Source organism: Callorhinchus milii, unplaced genomic scaffold (assembly GCF_018977255.1).
Source record: "Callorhinchus milii isolate IMCB2004 unplaced genomic scaffold, IMCB_Cmil_1.0 Scaffold1, whole genome shotgun sequence".
NCBI classification, from domain to species: Eukaryota; Metazoa; Chordata; class Chondrichthyes; order Chimaeriformes; family Callorhinchidae; genus Callorhinchus; species Callorhinchus milii.
In genome coordinates this window covers 67,503,350-67,523,813 of record NW_024704742.1, presented here as the reverse complement: position 1 = coordinate 67,523,813, position 20,464 = coordinate 67,503,350, and the positions used below count along the sequence as shown (strand labels likewise).

Sequence of the window (20,464 nt, the reverse complement as noted above, 5' to 3'; positions counted from 1 at the left end):
GGGAGGGGGGGGGGGAGCTGCCAGTCAGAGAGGGCCCAGGTATTATTTATTAGGGTGGGGGGTTGGAGTGACTATAAGGCGCTTTCCACCCACCTTTTAGCTCGACAACAACTGGACGCAAGGAAAGGAGCAGCCGGAGCTCCTCACTGCATCGCCAGACTCCCTCCCTCTCCTCTCTCCCTCTCTCACTCCCTCTCTCCTGACTTGACTGACTGACTGACCTCTCTCTCTCTCTCTCTCTCTGACACAGAGGAGGTGGACTTTTTTTTTTGGGGTGGAGGGGGGTGGGGGGGGGAACTTTATCCCCACCCCTTCACTCCCATCCCACACACACTGGGGAATAACCGGTGGGATTGCTGAAGACCTTCTTGGTAGTCAGATAACTTTATTTGCTAAGTTCCCAAAGTGGAGACTGTGTCTCCTTTCCTCTCTCTCTCCTCTCTCTCTCTCTCTCTCCTCTCCTCTGTGTGTGTGTGTGTGACTGCAAAACGCCAGTTGCGGAAGCAAAAGCGCTTTGCTCTTCAGTCAACGCGTGGATCGACTTCCCTTTGGATTTAACACACATGCGACTCGTTTAACGTAGAGGACATGGAAACCTCACGTCCCGGGCAAACTGGGCTCACTCCAGTTCACACAGCACAAGCCGTCTCAGGTAGGTCAAGGGGTTTCTATGATGAGAATTCAGCCCAGGTGTGGGCTATAGCCTCTCTCTCTCTCACACACACACACACACACACATGTACACATACATGTACACATGTGATTATATCCCTGTGGGTTTGTGTGTGAGATACATAGACACATGCTCTATGGGTTAGTGCCTCTCTCTCACACACACACACACACACTGATTGATATGGATATACATAGGGTAAAATATAATAATAATCCTCGCATTTGATATAGTCCTCTTCCCCTCCCTTACCCCCTCCCCTCCCTTACCCCCTCCCCTCCCCTCCCTTACCCCCTCCCCTCCCTTACCCCCTCCCCTCCCTTACCCCCTCCCCTCCCCTCCCTTACCCCCTCCAACCCCAGCTCTGGTCTGAAATGCTGTACACCGTCCAGCGCCTTGGGATGTCCTCCCGACGTGAAAGGCGCTGTACAAATGCAATCTTGTTGTTGTTGTTTATCACGTCTTCTCGACGTCTCAAAGCGCTTCACAGAATAGACTGTAAAGTGAATTGACTGCACATTTGTGGGCGAAACTCAACAGCCAATTGCGCACAGCAGTGTCCCACAAACAGTCGTGGATGGAAGTGACCAATTTATCATTGTTTTTTTTTCTTGAGGGATTATTATCAGGCGCAAGGAGTGAGGAAACTTGCCCAAGGTTTCGCCCGGCCGGGAATCAAACCCGGGTCTCTCGCTTGTGAGGGGAGCGCTCTAACCCCTGAGCTACAGGACTATAGATGCATACTCTATGGGCTAGTCTCTCTCACACACACACCGATAGGTGTGGATCTCACTCTGTGTACATATATATATGTGTGTGTGTGTGATACAGAGATACATACTGGCAATTAAAACATTACAAACTTGCCAATTGGTAACGAGCCAAACTGGGAAACAGTGAAGCGAATCGCCTGAAGTTGAACTATTTTGATAGTGTGTTAACAGTGCACGTGTTGTGTCTTGTTTTCAATGTGAATGTTTTTGGTGTGTGGTGTTGTGTGTGGTGTTGTGGTGGTGGTGGTTGTTGTTGTTGATTTGCGCGCTTTTTTTTTAGTGGAGTCCTGATAAAAAGGTGGTGCAGAGAGAGAGAGGGAGAGAGAGGGGGGGGACCTGGCTGGAGAGGTCTGGAGAGGTGTTGAGATGTGATGGGTTTAGATAATTGTTGATAACAGTCACCAGAGCCCTGCAGTCTGCCAGTGATTCACTTTAAATCACAGTGTGTCAGGAGAGAGGGAGAGGGTCGTGAGAGCTCCTGATCAGCTCCACACACAGCAGCTGTGTTATCGTGAGTCGCTCCAGCACTGAGCATCGCCGCTTTGCAATGTTGTATTCCCTCGTATGTATATGTATGTATGTAGACAGTATCATATTAATATTGTATCTCCATGTCTATATACACAGCATTATTAATATTGTATGGTCATGTGTATACACACAGTATTATATTAATATTGTATCTCCATGTCTATATACACAGTATTATATTAATATTGTATGGTCATGTGTATATACACAGTATTATATTAATATTGTATGGTCATGTGTATATACACAGTATTATATTAATATTGTATGGTCATGTGTATGTACACAGTATTATTAATATTATAATGTCATATGTATACACACAGTATTATATTAATATTGTAATGTCATGTGTATACACACAGTATTATTAATATTGTAATGTCATGTGTATATACACAGTATTATTAATATTGTATGGTCATGTGTATATATACACAGTATTATTAATATTGTATGGTCATGTGTATATATACACAGTATTATTAATATTGTATGGTCATGTGTATATACACACAGTATTATTAATATTGTATGGTCATGTGTATATATACACAGTATTATTAATATTGTATGGTCATGTGTATATATACACAGTATTATTAATATTGTATGGTCATGTGTATATATACACAGTATTATTAATATTGTATGGTCATGTGTATATATACACAGTATTATTAATATTGTATGGTCATGTGTATATATACAGTATTATATTAATATTGTATCCTCATATATCTATGTATGGTGTATTACATTAACATTAATATTGTATCCTCTCGTGTATATATATATATATACATTGGACAATATAAAACCTCTTCATTGTTTAACCCCCCGCCCCCCCCCCCGGGGAGGGGACCTGTTTCACGTTGTATTCCTGTACTTTTTGTGGGAAAAAAAAGGACACCCACACCAGGGGAACAAAAACTAATCGCTACAGTCCTGATCCGCACGTGGATGAGTTTGTACAGCCTCGGGGTTGTTTTTTTTAAACACACACACACTCACACTCTCTCTCTCTTCCTCCCCTTGAGAGCCAAACTTTTGCTTCTCTTGTAGAGTAGTTTGGTGCAAATTTGCAACTAATGACCACAGTGTAATTACACGGTGTGTTGGCCGCTCGGGTTTGTTTGGTGTCCTCGGGCCACCCACCCCCTGTGTGTCAGTGTCAGTGCTGTAGGGCTTCAGGAAAGGGTGAGATATATATATTTTTTTGACGGGTTCCACGATTTTCAGGTGATCAACGTTTTAGAAACTGAAAGTGACTGCATTCTCAGATGAGAGGGGGGGGCACAACAGCCCCAAGTCATGGAGGTGAGTGTACGAGTGGGTGTGTGGGTTTCAGCAAATTCTCAATGATGTTTAGCGCCCCAGACGTATTCTTTCCCAGCAAAATAACAGTGAAGGTATTTAGATGTTAAAGTCCCATCCCAAAGTTCTGCAATTTTTTTTAAAAAAAGTGCTGCTTCCATCAAATGTTTTGCACGTTTGATACCTGTATCCCATTCCCCTGGTGTAGAACTGGCCGTTTCTTGCACACGTTTGGGTCTGGAGTTACGACGAGAGACACTTAAGAAGCGTTTGCATTTAGCACTCACTTTGCAACGCAATATATTGTGCAGTCAGTCAGTGTTGTTGCACTTTCATTGCAATCGGTTTGTTAACCGTAAGCGATTCAGATCAAAAGTGTGGAGTGGAACCTCTTATATATATGCATATATATATATATATAATCTCTTTCCCTTTCCAGGTTGGAAGACGAGGAGAATATAAAGCAAAATTGCTTCTTTTTAAACTTAAAATGGATTTTCTACCGCTTGTTTTTTTGGTTTGGGGAATCATCACGTTTTCAAGTGCAGCCAGAGGTAAGTTAGACTTCTTTTACACACAAACTCTCTCTCTCCTCTCACACACACACATAGAGCAAACTTATGTGCTTTGGGGGTATGAGTTAAGAGTGACATGGGGAGAGGGGTGGGGGGGGGGAAACGGTTGAGACTTTTAACTGGTAAAGCAACAAAAAAATAATGGTTGAAGATAAGATCCGAATGAATTTTTTTTTCTGTTGCAGTTTATTTGAGGAGTGTGCACCTCCCAAAACTGGGGTGGTCAACATCTGTCTGGTCAACTGTAGTAACTAAACAGTGGTTTAATATCTACCCCACCCCCCCCCCCACCCACCCCACCGCTTATTTACCCATCTCTTCCCATACACGTTAAACAGCCCCCAGCAATGAGCTTTGCAAAGATTCCCACTGTCCACAGTTTGTTGGCTCAATTGCATTGCAGGCAGAGCTCAGTTGTGCTGACCCCACTGAGAATGCAGGATTGCCGAACCGCTAGACTGACTGACTGCCTGTTCATGTGCACTGTATAGTTTGTGTGTAAAAAATATCAGGTTGCCTCCACTTCTCAAACCATAGGGAAAGAAAACAGTCACATTCCTGCTGGCAGGAAAACTCTTTCTCTCTCTCTCTCTCTCTCTTGTGCAATCCCTCCCTCTCTCCCCCAGTTTGTACATTCCCCCAGTAGAAATGCAAACACACACACATCGATTTACACTCCTCTTAGTAGCAAGAGGGGTCTGCATTCTTCCCCCCCCTCTCTCTCTCCCCCCCCCCAAAAAAAAATCCGTATTCATATATTTCCCCCAATCATTAAATCCAGATGCTTTTTCGAGTGGTCAGTTTTAACTGAGTTATTGGTGGGGTTGGGGGGAAAGAAATCACCACGTTGAAGATGCTGAACTCAGTTAAGATTTAACTCTATTCTTGATTGCAATTGTAGTTCGCATCAGATCAGAAATTTGGGGATAAAAATCCCCTTTTAAAAAAAAGTTTATTTTTTTCAAAAATAAACTTTATATTCACATATATGTTTACATATATAAATTTTACATTTACATTTATATTTACACATATTACATATATAGTAATCTATGTTTTATTACTATTAATTTGGAATAAAATACGCCCTGTCTCACGGAAAGCGGTGTGAGGGTTCGAAAAGGGCTGACCCAGGGTTTATTTATTTGCAAAATGTTAACTGCAGTTTGCCTCAATTAATCACTCCCTCCTTCCCTTATCATAGTCACACCTCTATGTAAAATGAATGTAACACTCAGTCACTCCGTCAGTCGCTGTGGTTTCTGGTGCTCTCTTAAAGCGCGATAATAATAATCCTTGCATTTGATACAGCGCCTTATCAGGTCATTGAAATGTCTCAAAGCGCTTTACAAAATATACTGTAAAGTGAATTGACTGTATTTTGTAGTGAAACGTGATGGTCTAAAAAGGACTTTGTACAGTTTCAGGGTCATATAGTAAGATTCTCCTTTGGGTCACGATGAGCAAAACAAGCAGGAACACATTCACATTTTGTGGATTGTCTTAATATTCTCCAGGCTACTTATTGATTGCAGTCGGAAAATAATTGCCTCAACATTTCCTGTCTTTAACAAAGATCGGATGTGATTTTCTGTTGCTCTTTTTTTGCTCTGTGTTGTCTGTGTTGATTGCATAATGTGACTATTGTGCCCAATTTAAAGCACACACACAAAAAAGAGCTGACAGATAGCAAACATAATGATTTAATTGAATGATTTCAACATTTTTTTTACCCGCCATGTCTCCCCGGAGAGAATCCAGTCAATTTACTAGAGGCCACTTCACCAGTGTTAGAGAGAGAGATGGGGGGGTTGGGGGAAATCTTAAATTAATCAAAATCTTAATTTTGTAATTGTAATTATCTTATAAATTGCTGCGTTCAATTGGCTGCCATGCTTCGCACACAAAATAATAATAATTTGGTCACTCAATCCAAGATTGTTGTTTGTGGGACACTGCTATGCACAATTGTCTGCCGTGTTTCGCCCACAAAATACACAGTCAATCCATTTTACAGTATATTCTGTGAAGTGCTTTGAGATGTCTCACTGACATGTAAAGGCGCTACATCAAATGCAAGGATTATTATATTGTTATAAATTGAGGGGAAGAAGGAGTGGTGGGGAAAGGTGGGGAAGGTGAATTGTTAAAGTAAGTTCCTTGCGAGAGTGCTGTGTGTATTTATTGCGTAACACAAGAGAGAACAGTGTCTTCTGAAACTTGGCAGAAAAGTTAAGACCCGAAAGTTTATTTTTCCCTTTGTGATGATAATGATTAATTTCCACGGAACATTAACAAGGTCCCGTGTCTGATGCCTTGCTCATTAAATGATGATGAGTCTCGGTCCGGAAGGACTGTGTAAGGGTGTATTTATTGGATTTGGGAGGTGGGAGTGGTGGGAGATGAAGTTTCCATTTGTTTTGATTTGACTTAAGTTACTTTTTTGTGGTGGTGGGGGTGGGGGGGAGAGATACAAATTACTGTGCAGGAAATCGACTGCATTTGATTCCCATCATTACCCTCCTTTGTAAAGAGCAGAACAAACAACAGAGGCGACACTGCTTAGAACTTGAGACAGATGGACAGAAAGAGAGGTGCATTAAAGAACGAAAGGCTGCTTACTAGTAGTCAGCGAATTCCAACAGGGTTAACTTTTGATTCTCCTAGTTAGGTCTGGGGGCAAAGAAAGCCACCAAAATGTGGTTTTCTTGCAGGGTTTTGGAGGGACAGGGGTTGGGGAAAGGGCAGTTTTGAGTTCCTATGCAGAAATTTTGCAGAGTCTTTGACTGAGACATTGGGACGCCTCCACCTGATAATTTGCAACAATTTTTGGTGCAGGTCAGAATAATAGACGTTTGGTTTCCAAATAAGAGGGGAGTGGAGCAAAGACATGGAGTCTGTGACACAGATCTATAACTATAGTTGGCTAAAGTTGAGGAGGATGTTTCTCCGGGGGCTCTGGCCAGCAATCCCCCCACTCCTCCCGGATAACACTGGTCATGGCTGTTGAGTCACTTTCCCCCAACAAATAATAAATATCACATCGTTGAGACATCTCACTGTAAGGTGAATTGACTGTATATTTTGTGGGTGAAATGCAGCAGCCAATTGCACACAGCAGTGTCCCAAAAAACAGTCAGGAAGTGAGTGACCGATTTCGTGGATTGAGTGAGCAAATTATAATTTTTTCAAAGGGATTATTAATATTTACAATGCACAGCAAAATTCTGATCCTATTGAGACATGAAAAAGAGCGAGAATTATTATTATGACTATTAATAACAATTTCCTGTTTGGCATTCACTTTCTTATTATTTTTGCAAACGGTGTTGCGATACCTTGTAAATCGCCTAGGGCTCTCTCGTCCAAAGTGCTGTGGGACACTACCCTGCATGGGGCAGGTGCTATATAAATGTACATTGTTGTTGTTGTTAAAGGTTCATCTTAGCCTTATTATATGGAACCAACCGCACAAGTGTTTTGATAGATCATTTGGTGTCATGTAAACTGTCTTCAGGTCTCTTGGAACTTTACTTTTACCCTTAAATCAAATATTATAAACCTGACTTTTTTTTAGTACAGTATATATCTTTGTATATAACACCATAGTTATTTTTTGAAAAACTATTTTAAAAGTGGTGGAAGTTTTTTTTAAAAAGCCTGGGAATTAAATAATGAGATGTTCCCCACGATTCATTATCTATAATATTATAATATAATATCAATTCTTGCATTTGATATAGAACCTAATCACGTTGTTGAGACGTCTCAAAGCGCTTCACAGAATATATTGTAAGTGGATTTACTGTGTATTTTGTGGGTGAAATCTGATTGAATCTGACATTAGGAGGTAGGGTGATGTTACAAATCCCCCAATCCCATTGACCAAATACCAAAGCAGATGTCGATTATGGGACACAAGAAGAGGGGTGGGAAGGGAGGCTGGTTTGAACTTTAATTGAGAGGAGTTTGTCGCTCAGCAGGTGAAGCGATCTGTTTGTTTATCTTGACAAATTTTGATGGATCGTGAGCAATAAAACCTAACCAAAAGGGCACTGCTCTGCTCTGGGCAGAGAGAGAGAGAGACAGGGAGAGAAACTCCAGGGAAAGTTTTCAGAACTGCCCACAGGGGAGAGAGAGAGAGAGAGATCAGTCTCCCAGATCTTAAATTCATCTATTCACTATTTACAAATATTTATTGTACAGTATATTAATTGCACATTTGCTATTTTTCTTGTTAATTTGCAATGTGAAAATTAAACATTAGCAAATGCAACTTGTCTTTTATTAGCAAAATAGTTATTTTCAGGGTTAAACCTTTTTAAAAAATATATTATTTCAAAGTTTGTATCGAAACTTGCCCAGATCAGAGTGTCGCTGCTTTTTCACGTGTGACAAACACAAATAAGAGGTGGTGAATTTCTTATTTTTAATTTTTTAAAATTTTTATTTATATGTGAAAAAATAATTAAGAGACAAAACTCCCCTAAAAACAACCCAGATTCCAAGTTTATTTAGACTCTTGTTAGGTTTTACAAATTAGTGACAGGAACAGATAGATACATACAACATAGATACAAGTGAGTGTGTGACTTTGATAGATAATTTCATGGATCAAACCCATTCGATTGCTCACTTTAGACCCATTTTTTTCTGGGGGAGGAGGGTCAAACTTACTTCTCTACTGATTTGGATCTGNAAAAAATCATGTGGAAGGAATATTAGCAGTAATAATACAATAATAATCTTTACATTATAGCAAGTCTATTGTCTTTCCACATAGGATGATGCACACACTTACAGTGTGAGTGAGATTGTGACACCTGTGTGAAATTAAACACATTTATTATTTCTTTTTTAATATATATAATGTAAAAATTGCAATTTTTAAACTATCTGTGAAAAGTGAATAGAGATTTTTTGGAAAAAAAATTCAAGCTCCAGGGAAGGCAAACAACTTAAAGGAAGAAATCCTATGAGAATAGAAAGAGAGATTACTCCCTGTTCAACTCGCTAATAACTAAAACCTTTCTCTTCTTAACCTGTTCCCAAGTTTATGACCACAGTTTGCCCCCTCTCCCCAGCCCCAAGGGGAAAAAAAACAAGGGATTTACATAAATTACTGTCCTGGGAAGAGAAATGCATTACGACACCTTTTTTCTTTGACAACAGGCGATGTTTGCAAAGTTTTGACTCCGTTTAGCGAGAACAATTAAATAATTATAAGGAGCATTGATAAATCACCACTCGCATTGTACAACCTCCTTCTGTACTAGCACAAGCTGTCAATCCTGTGAAATCCTAATGTGTGTGTGTATATATATATATATATATATATAATACGGGAATTGGATCCTAGCTGCCTCAAAAGTTTTTTTTATTTCCGGTCATTTTAAAAAAAATTGTCACTCAATCCATGACTGTTTGTGGGACACTTCTGTGTGCAATTGGCTGCCACGCTTTGCCCACAAAATATACAGTCAATTCACCTTACAGTGAGATGTCTCAACGATGTGATATTTATTATTCACTTTACAGTATATTCTGTGAAGTACTTTAAGACGTCTGGAATAAGTCAGATGCAAGGATTATTAGTATTATTTCCGATGATTTATCAAAGAAGTAGATGAAGGTTTAATTAAGTGGGATCTGATGCCAGGATTTTCCAAGTGACGTGTGTAGCAAGGGCAGAAACAGCTGGGTGAAATTGACACGGTTCTGGGATTCAAACCTCACCTTTTGTGAATGAATGGATGGATGATTTTATTATGATAATAATAATCCTTGCATTTGGTAAAGCACCTTATCATGTTGGAAGAATGTTTCAAAGCGCTTCACAGGATTTACTATAATAATAATAAAAATAATAATCCTTGGATTTGGTATAGCGCCTTATCACGTCTTCAAAACATCTCAAAGCGCTTCACAGGATTTACTGTAAAGTGTAGAGACTGTATTTTGTGGGCAAATCGCTCAATCCACGACTGTTTGTGGGACACTGCTGTTCAATTGGTTCATTACTGTGAAAATGGAGTGACTGTGTGTATTTGTAGACAAACATGGCAGCCGAATTGCGCACAGCAATGTTCCACGAACAGCCATGAAACAAATGGCCAATTTTATTTGGGGAGGATTTTTGGCCAGGACACCATCATTGGGAGAAACTCCCTTCTCTTTTCAAATAGTGCCATGGGATCTTTAACGTCTACTTGAACAGGCAGACGGGATCCTCAGTTTAATGTTTCATTCGAAGAACGGCACCTGTGACAATGAAATACACCCCCAGCACTACATTGGAGTGTCAGCTTAGACTTTGTGAGTTCAAATCCCGATGTGGAGAGGCGAGAGTGCTACCACCGAACCAGCCTGACACTCATTTTAGCTCCCACTCCATTCCTCTCTTTCAGATCATCAATTATTTTGCTTCTCCACCCCCCCACCCCCTTTTAACATGGGTACATGCAGCAGTCAGTGTGTTGGTTTAAAAGGAGATTGTCTTTTTATTTTGCAAAAAAAGTAAATCCATCTGGTTTGTAACCCAAAGAATCGTTGTCTACAGGTTGCATATATTGTCTTCCTCCCCTTCCCTATATTTAGTTGCTCCACATTAAGTTTAACTTAAGAGCAACAAAAACAACAACTTACATTTATACAGCGCACTCCATGCCAGGCAGTGTCGCAGAGCCGGAGCCAGTAGAGTGGAATGCTGTGAGGAGAGAGGAGGTTGGAGAGATAGGGGTGATCCCAAGGTGTGGAGGGATTTAAACACTGGAGTGAGGATCTTAACATCCGATTACAACATAAAAGTCATATCGCTGAAGTTTTTGCCTTCTCCCTGACTCGGTGTCAAACTCCGCCACTGTTCAGCACTCCGAGACAATCGCCCTGTGAAGTGCATGAGAAATGCAAGTTGTTGCTGTTGTATCTTCCTGGATGTTCCCAGATGACCAAACATGGTGGCATCTGAATTGAATGCCGGGAGGAGGCTATTGCAGGAACTGATCTGGCAGAAATCTCCCCTGTAAAAGTGTCATATGAACAAGGACAAATTCCTTTGCTCTAAAGATGGCAAACGAAAGACATTTTCTTTGGGGGAGGAAGGAAAGGTCGGGTGAAATGGGTGACAAAAGAGGGCACAGCTTTAGGATTGCTAGCGGAAACCATACTAAAGGAGCACAGCAAGGAGGAACTCAGGTGTCAGCTTAGTTCAGTGGTAACACTCTCATCTCTGAGTTAGAAGGTTATGGGTTCAAGCCCCATGTCGCGACTTGAACTCACATAGTCTAGGATAACACTCCAATGTAGTGCTGGGGGGTGTTGTATTGTAAGAGGTGCTATCCTTTAGGTGAGATGTTAAACTGAGGTCCTGTCTGGACGATGTGATATGGCTCTATATCAAATACAAAGATTATTATTATTATTACTTCATCATGGACTAATGCCAAAACCTTTCAGTTTCAAGCAATTCATTTGGTTTTGTTTTGAAACTCTGTCTAGGTTCTCGTTCGAACACCTGTGCAGATAGTGTTATCCACATTCTTATCATGGATCAGAAATCACCTGCCCTTAACATTCCCATTTTATTGCTCCTATGTTGAAGCTATGACGCTTTGTTCCTGAATTAAGCAATACTGCAGAACAAGTTGGCTGAATCTGAATCCAAATTCTAAACTTAAAAAATAACTCTGGAGGTCACAAAGCTTCTTGCTCAAACAAGGCCAAGGCTTCAGCCACTTTGCCCCCACCCTCTCGAACTCCCTGCCCGTTTCTCTATATGTCTTTATCTCTCTCTTCAATCCCTCTGCTGTGCTCCTTCTTTTAGATTACGCTTGAAGACCTTTCTCTTTGACCGTGCTTACAGTCCCCTCCTTCCTCCCCACGGCTTGGCGTCAGGCTCCGTGCCTGTTAAGAGTTCCGAGACGCTGCCCCGTGTGAAAGATGTAATATAAATGCAAATTATTGTTGTTTGTTGTTTAAAAGGCTCCCGAAAGTCCACCTGCCACCCCAAAGTGGCTTTTGGAGGATGTGTATTTTAAAAGGCTTCTTATAACATTACATATCTCTCCTACTTTAAAATGAGGCTGATTTTAAGAACACTTCACAGGATTTTACTGAAATGTGTGGTGACTGTATTTTGCAGGCAAACGCGATAGTCAGTTTGAGCACAGATAGCTACAAAGAGCAAAAGTGAATGCCCAATTTTTATTTGGGTTTTGATGCCCAAGACACCGGAAGAAACTCCTCTTTTCGAATAACGTACAGGATCGTTAATGTCCATCTGAACGGGCAGATGGTTTTAACGTTTCATCTGAAGGACGGCACTTCCGACAATGAAGCACACGCCCAGCATTGCTTCAGAATATCAGCCTAGACTATATGGGTTTCAATTCCTGATATAGGGCTTGAGCCCACAACCTGTTGACTCCGAGTTAAGAGTTCAACTAACTGAGCCAGATCATACCCAGTATAGCTTTTTGAAATCCCCCCCCACACACACATACGTAGGTTTTCTACTCTACTATCCACGTTATGGAACTCCACTGGACTGAAGCTGCTTTTCATTGATTTATCGAAAGGAACAAGCGATGGCGCTTAACGAGACAGAAATCTTGCTGCGTTTTATTGGGAAAGACAGCACAAGGGATGGCTAGTCCCCCCCAGCCCCCCCTCCCCTTGCCCCGGCCTCCATTGGAAGTCATGGTTCACCACCCTAGTGCTGAGTGGATGGCTGTGGAGGAAACATGATACCAGCTCAAATGAATTAACTGAGGAATGTCGATGCCAGCAAATACTGGAAACATGCAATGGTTAAGTAACATGGTTTTGTGAATCTAAGCACTGGGAGCAGCTGCTGGAACCACTCACTTCCTATGTAAAATACACAAATTTTCTGCAGAGGTAATGTGAGCATTTGTGATCTTGATAAAAAATGTCTTCCTCCCCCTTTCCCCCCCCCTCGCTTTCTATAATCCTTTCAGCACTTTCGTGCCTGTTACAGTTCACAGAGCCTCTACCCTGTGGCTCAGCAGTCCTTAGGAATCAGAGAAACGACCATTGAGAAACACCAGCTTCCAAATTAAGACTGAGTTTAATATGTGCAAATCTAAAATGTTGGGTAAAACTAATCTTGGAGGCAAGGGCTTGGTGGAATTTCAAATCTTAGTTGGCGTGCTTTTTTTATTTACTTTGTGTCAGCCTGGCTCAGTGGTAGCACTGAGTTAGAAGGTTGTGGGTTTAGGCTCCACGCCGGGACTTGAACTCGCATAGTCTTAAAATGACGCTTCAATCTAATCCGGGGGGAGGGTGTTGCGTTGTCAGAGGTACCGTCTTTCGGATGAAACGTAAAACCGAGGTCCTGTCTGCCTGTTCAGGTGAACGTAAAAGAGAAGGGAGTTTCTCCCTCCAGGTGTTCTGACCAACAGACCCCCAGATAAAATTGGTCACTCACTCCATGGCTGGTTATGGGATATGCTACGCACAACCTGGCTGCTTTGTTTGCCCACAGAATCACAGTCAATCCAGTTTACAGTATATCCTGTGAAGCATTTTGAGATGTCTCGAGGACATGATAAGGCGCTCTATCAAATGCAAGGATTATTATCATTATTACTTATTTCACAGGAACTGGGTGGTATGATCGATTAGATCACTGTTCTTTCACCTCTGCGAACTGGCTGCAAATCCGGCCTGGTGGGCAGATGGGACAACGGTCTCCTTGCTTCAGCAGCTGCGAACAGTTCTAGATGAAATGAGTTGGGGGATCAGCTCAGCTCCGCCTCAAAATCCAGTTCTCAAATCCGTAGCCAGCAGAAACCCTCCCTAAATTTGGCACCAATTGGGAATGCGGCACTGAGGCTGCCTGGATATTAATGTGTCAGATACAAACTGTACATAAGAACATAGGAATTGCTAGATGAAAGAAGACCAAGGTTCATCCAATTCGTCTTCTGCCATCATGGCATTCGCATCAACATGTTATGTCCCAAACTATATACTGTATCCCAAGATATGATTTCCTAAAATAGATCTATGTAATTAGATTATTTTAAGAAATAATATCTAAGAATGCAGTATATAGAGGAGCAGGCCTCCTATCAGTGGTGGGGTGGGGGGCTCTTTTCTGAGATGATATTTGGGGCAATTAAACCGCGTCTGTCATGTGGAACCTCTGTAGCTACTGTAAGTGCAAAACGTGTTCCACGTCGACCTGACCGCTCCCTTTGCTTCACGAACATGGCCTGTTTTATGCTCCCCTGCGCTCTCCGCTCCTTCATCGGTGGTTGGGGTTTCAACCATTCTGCCCCACTCTCTGGGACTCCACCCTGGAGTCCCTCAGACTTTTTCCCTCTCTGTCCTTTTTCAAGGCCTTTCTCAAGATGTTTGATTGTGTTTTTGATCATCATTCCCCACCAGCCCCCCCCTCCCCCCAGCTCAGATCCCCATCCAGCAGTGACAAGTGCTTTGAGAAGCCCTCCCTACATGAAAGGTGCTATAAAGATGTAAACTGTATTGTATTTAATTACTCATCTTAAGAATTGAAGATAGCTCTGGCATTCGCATGAACAATGACATTCGCATGAACAAGTGCAAAATATTTGATTAATTGATTTATAATAATAATCCTTGCACTTTACAGCATCTTCGAGTCAGCAAGGCTTCTCAAAGTGCTTCACAGAATTTATTGGAAAGTGTAGTGACTGTGAACACTGCCATCAGTTTGCAAAACAGCAATGTCCCACAAACAGCCATGAGGTGAATTTTATCTGGGGATCTGTTGGCCAGGACACCAGGAGAAACTCTTTTCTCTTTTCGAGTAGTGTGATGGGATCTTTAATGTCTACCTGAGTAGACAGGACCTTGATTTACATCTCATTCAAAGGACTGCACCTCTGACAATCCAGCTCTCTGAGTCCCAGCACTGCGTTGGAGCTGTGAGTTCAAATTCCTGACTTTGGGGCTTGAACCCACAACCTTTTGATTCAGAGACGAGAGTGCTACCAACTGAGCCAGGCTTAGTTATTTCTATAGACATATGTTGACCTTCCCCCAAGGGCAAAAAAAATGAGGCAATGCCTTATGTAAACAGCTTAGCTCTAAAATTGACGAGATGGCCAGTTCCCTGGTTAGTTGCTATTGCCTTTCCAGGATCTAAGCAGGAACGACATGGAGAAATATTGAGGGGAGAATGGGAATGTATGATCAGTCCCAAGAAAGAATCGGGATCTTAAATCTGTGCTAATTTTTAAAGTTGAAAGGCCTTTGATGTTGCAAACTGGCTTTCAGAGGGCATGCAATTTAACATGGTTACTGGTATTAAAGTAGGTGTTTCACCTACAAAACGCACAGTCACTACGCTTTTATTAATTGACATTAATTGATAAGGAGAATGAACGGAAAATACTAAACCTGCCCCTTATAAACTCTCTTTGGTTATGTTGCACAACACCTTGATGTTCATTCCCCACAAAATATACAGTCATTCCACTTTACAATATATTCTGTGAAGCAATGACGTGATGATGCACTGTATCAAATCCAAATATTATTATTATTAAGGAGACTGGACACAGGGCAAAGATTTATATACAGGAAATCCCACCCTCTCGACATGAAGGGTGCTCTATCAAATGCCAGGATTATTACTGTTATGAACAACAAGTAACATTTGTGGTAAAATGAGCCAGATTTAAAGCCGGCAATGGTATGCAGGAGTTTACCAGCGAGATTTGAACTACTTATGAAGTGACACGTTTCAAATCCCCCCACACCCCAAAAAAGGCCAGGGAAAATGGGGAGTGGGGAGGGGGGTGTCAAATTTGTTTGCCTTTGGCTGGTTTGTGCCGCCATCTCACTAGGCTACAACTGGGTTAGCTGGTGGCGGCGGGGAGGGTTGGGGGGGGGGAGAGAGAGAGGAAGGGGAAGGAGGGCAAGGGGGAAGGGAGCAGAGGTCAGGTCAGAGGTATGCACACAGCCACCCCTCCATCAGAGGCCTCTGCAATAACAGGTCAGATCCCCAGCGAGGACTGGCCTGATTCTCCAGCGGGAATGGCCTTTGATGAAAGATATGCCGGCCGGCTCCAGCTGTGCTTGCTGTCACTTTACAAATGAGATATTGCAACACAACCTGGGAGTTTTCAGGGGGCAGGTTTACTGTTTTCCATTCGTTCTCCTTGTCAATTAACGTCAGCCCGGGCACATTTTATCATCTTTTATCATCAAGAAAACTCCGTTAAACTGACGGTGATCATTGATCATTTTTCTTTGGGACATAGTAAAGGCACCTCTTCAGAAAGCTATTAGGCTGTACTCGCTGGCTGGGCTTTCTTCCCCCCAGTATAGGCTCTGGCTTTCTTATTCCCGAGTGTGTGACCGAGCTGCTTGATCCATCTCACTCTGCAGCTGGGAAAACTCATAGATTTCAGAAGCGCTGTGCGTCTGAGAGAGGTTTGGGACCCAGCTGTTTCAATGCTGATGGATAGAAACTATGAAATATTTTTATTGTTAATCCCCGTGTTTCAGTGGATTGGGTGGTGGACATATGGCCTTGAGCGGTTGTCTATGGGAAGAAGCCATGCCATTCCCACCGTGTAATGTGAGCATATGTCAGTCACATTGGGCGTGACACAGAATTTCGTCTCATTATCCTCCCCAGACTTATTCCCTTAGACTTGGCTTCAGATTCCGCCTCCCCACCCTGGGCCTATTCTCAGATCTGTCCCTTCAACCCACCATCAGTTCTCCCCTCCTCCGAACCCTCTCCGTCAGGCCCCTCGATCTGTGAACAGTACAACAACAACTTGCATTTATATATCACCTTTCATGTGGGGTAGTGTCCTGGAGCGCTTTACAGTGGCTGAGTCTGACCCCGAGCCAGGGGGAGAGGGAAGGGGGAGTGACCATAAGCACCATCAAAAAGCAAGGTCTTTAGGCAGGATTTGAAGTTGGGGATGGAGGGGGCAAGTGGGGAGATTGAGGGAGAGAGTTCCAGAGTTTCCTGGAATAGTGGTTGAAAGTACGGCCACCAATGGAGGGCATGAGGAAAAACAGGAAGCCGGAGCTAGCCGAGTGGAGGTAGTGGCACAGGTTTAAGGTTGTAACAGACATCAGATTGTCAGACATCAGGAAATATTTCTTCACACAGGGTAGCTGATGACTGGAACAGGTTACCAGAAAGGGTGGTTGAGGGCAGGATGCTGGAATCATTTAAGAAACACCTCAATACTGTGATGGGAGCACGGTAGGGTTAGTGAGATCAAATTGATCAAAGGGTCTCTTCATCTGAGCCAGTCTTGTGAAATTAACCAAAGGACATTTTTTTGATACAGTGCCTTACCGCACCATTATTGTTTCAGAGCGCTTCACAGGATTTTACTGTAAAACCATATCTGTATACTTGTAAGCAAACGCAACAGCTAGTTTGCACACAACATGTCCCACAAACATCTATCAAGTGATTGAATAATTTTATTTGTGGGATTTGTTGGCCAGGACACCGGGAGAGAGAAACTCACTTCTCTTTGCAATGCAACACATCCCCAGCACTACATTGGAGTTTCAGCTTAGACTATGTGAGTTCAAGTCCCGACGTGAGGCTTGAAATCACAACCTTCCGACTCAAAGGCGAGAGTGCAACTGCTGAGCAAGGCTGACACCTGTGAAGTGCAGTGCAGCCAAGCAGACATGTGTTTTCAGGTGAAGGGTTAATGTCTCAGACACCCATTGACCTATAGTGGATTGCCAGGTATTTTCTGTATTTATTTGGGTGCGTAGGCGGTTCTATATACGGTGTGCTTTGTTGGGGTGGTAAAGGAAGCTGAAACGTATGCGGGTTTTATTACAGGGATTTTCATTTTATAACGTGCCGCGCTGAGTATTTATTTACTTTAGCAAATTCTCCACTGAGATGGGGATAAAATAAGTGGCCTGTGATCAGTCTCCTATTAACAGTGTGCTTCAGTGATGTGTTCTAGCTTAGCACACGTGCAGAGAACCCTTTGTCATCATGCCTGCTGCACCTACCGTACCTGCTGAATGAAATGCATAATGCTTTTCAGACGGGATTGTGACAAGAGTGGAAACCCATGACTGTACTTAAAAGAGACTGAGCGTTCCACATGTGTGTGTCACGTATGCACAGAAATATCCCTGTGTCTGGAATGCGCACTCTCTCCCCAGAGGGACGCACCTTGCTGACTTAATTCCAGAGAGTATTAGGGGCGGGTTGGCGAGAAGCAAAGATACATACTTGTCTTGCAGAATACTCCGTGTTTAATTGGCAAATAAAAATGAAATATAAATACACCATATTTGTATGAGATGTTAAACCAACGTCCCATCTGCCCGTCCAGGTGGACGTTAAAGATCCCATGACATTATTCAAAAAGAGAAGGGAGTTTCTCTTTCCTGGTGTACTGGCCAACAATCCCTTGAAAATAAAATTGGTGACTCACTCCGTGACGGTTCGTGGGACACTGCTGTGTGCAATTGGCTGTCGCGTTGCGTCCACAAAATACAGACAATCCACCTCATGTATATCCTGTGAAGCACTTTGAAACATCTCGACGATATGATAAGGCGCTTTATCAAAGGGTTATTATTATTATTATATTTGTGGTTGGTAGGGTGCAGTTGGGGGTGGAGAGGAAAGGGGAGGAACAAATTCCTGCAAGGTCTAAGCCACACTATTTTCTTAGTGCTTCGGTGGAGTACAGTGTTTGTTCTTATGAATTTACAGAAAGAAAAAAGCTTCAGAATTAACCCGGCAGCCAATTCGCACGCAGCAATGTGTCAAAAAAACAGCCATGAGGTGGAATTTGCTCAGAGTAAAGCGGAGCTAAAGACGGCCCAATAGCTTAGTGTGGTGTGTAGGAATGTGCTTTTCTTGTACATGCTATAAAGAAAGCCTGTTGCGGTTTTCTTGCAATCCTTGGTTTGCCTGTTATGGGCTGTTCTTTGCTCACACTGCAGTGCAGTGTCCCCTAAATTGTGCCAAAGGCTTTCTTTTGTGTCTTGTGGTGTAATTCTGACGTAAACTTTCATTCATGAGGCACAGATATATAACACCCATAGTTCGGCAGCACCACAATAAACCGCTGCTGCAATATTCATCCGGGGGGGGGTGATGGGAGGGAGGGGGTCTCTACATTGATGGAGATGTAAAGTACTTTGAGGAGCCCCAATGATGTGAAAGGTGCAATATAAATATAACTTTTTGTTAGGTAAGGATATCAAGGGGTATGGAGCCTGGTGAGGATTGGGGTGATGGGCGTGTGCAGAGATTGGTGCAGATGACCACGGAGTTCAGTATTAACTGGACTTTGCATTTTGTACAAACAGCAGTAAGATGCGGCTGGGTAGAGAATGGCAGCCAGTCCCCAGTTCCTGGATCGGGGTGAGTGTGGAGAAGGTTTGGAGCCGAATTGGCTCGGTTACTGCTCTACTTCATCAGTGGAACTGAAGGGGCTTTTTATAGCAACACGTTCAATTGTGTCCAACTTTACTTGGGGAAATACACAGCACAGCTGAGGTTGACAGTATATCCCATGAGTTCACATTGCTCTGCCTCCGAATTGGTTCTGGCAAGTAAAGTCACCACACACAAAAAAAAATGTGCTTGACTCAGAGCCGAGAACTCATTGCAATATGTGTTGGTGAGTTGAGGTCTGCCTTGGCCTCTGATTGCCAGTACTCCTGGGGTATGAAGCTTCAATTGCAAAGGCTGTTTTGTGGCAGGGCTCCGAGTCTTTGGTGAATGCACAATGTTGAGACGAAGGAATGTTCAAGGCCGGAAAATAAACCCGTTGTGGTCAAACCCAGAGTTCTTGAAACACTACAGCTTGCGAGTGAGTGAAGATTGGGGGGACCCAGAGATGTACACGTGGTTGAGAATTAATAATAATAATCCTTGTATTTGATATAGCACCTTATCACATCGTCCAGACGCCTCAAAGCGTTTCACATAATATACTGTACAGTGGATTGACTGTATCTTGTGGGCGAAACACAAAAACCAATACGCGCACAGCAGTGGCCCCACAGACAGCCATGAAGTGCTTCACAGGCTAAATTATAAACTGTATTGATCGTGTATTATACAAGCAAGTATGGCAGCTGGTTAACTAAAGACATAGTCTGTGGGCCTTACATTTTAGGCAAAGCCATATATAAATGCAAATTGTTGTTATTGTGTAAGAGTAACCAGTAACCTTAGCTCCCCCTCTCCCGCCCTCCTGCCACACACACATGCATACAACTATTCTGAGACTAAGTTTAATTCCTGCACTCCTCCCACCCCCACTCAGTTTAACACCACACTGTTAAAAAAACAAGGCTGACTAAACTAATGGGCTCAGAGTTTATCTTGTCAGACTGGAGAATTCCTAGTGAAATTGACCAAACATGGAGGTTAAGTCTAAAGTCTAGTCTGTAAGCAATTTTTCCCCGTCTCTCAATAATTTTTTTATCTGAAGCAGTCTGAATGGAGCTGAGTCTGTTATTCTGCATCACTCTGCTGCTCTTAACCAGAGTTCTCCTTTGACGTGTGCATGTTATGATTCCGTGTGTTACAGTGATATATTCCTCCCCGTATCCTGTGA

General features: G+C 42.6%; 1 protein-coding gene across 4 annotated transcripts in view; it reads left to right on the top strand.

The window, feature by feature from the left end:
• Positions 1-311: 311 nt before the first annotated feature.
• The window catches only part of fgfrl1a (fibroblast growth factor receptor like 1a), a 161,132-nt gene continuing 140,979 nt past the window's right edge, over positions 312-20,464 (top strand). For 2 of the 4 annotated variants that reach the window (XM_042343409.1, XM_042343394.1), the window contains exons 1-2: positions 3,166-3,297; positions 3,734-3,848. In XM_042343409.1, coding sequence (XP_042199343.1) covers positions 3,292-3,297; positions 3,734-3,848 — 121 coding nt within the window. In that variant the 5' untranslated portion in view covers positions 3,166-3,291. Of the gene's footprint in view, positions 653-1,685; positions 1,958-3,165; positions 3,298-3,733; positions 3,849-20,464 lie in introns of those variants that run through there. The other 2 variants (XM_042343400.1, XM_042343404.1) reach the window with 2 other exon arrangements.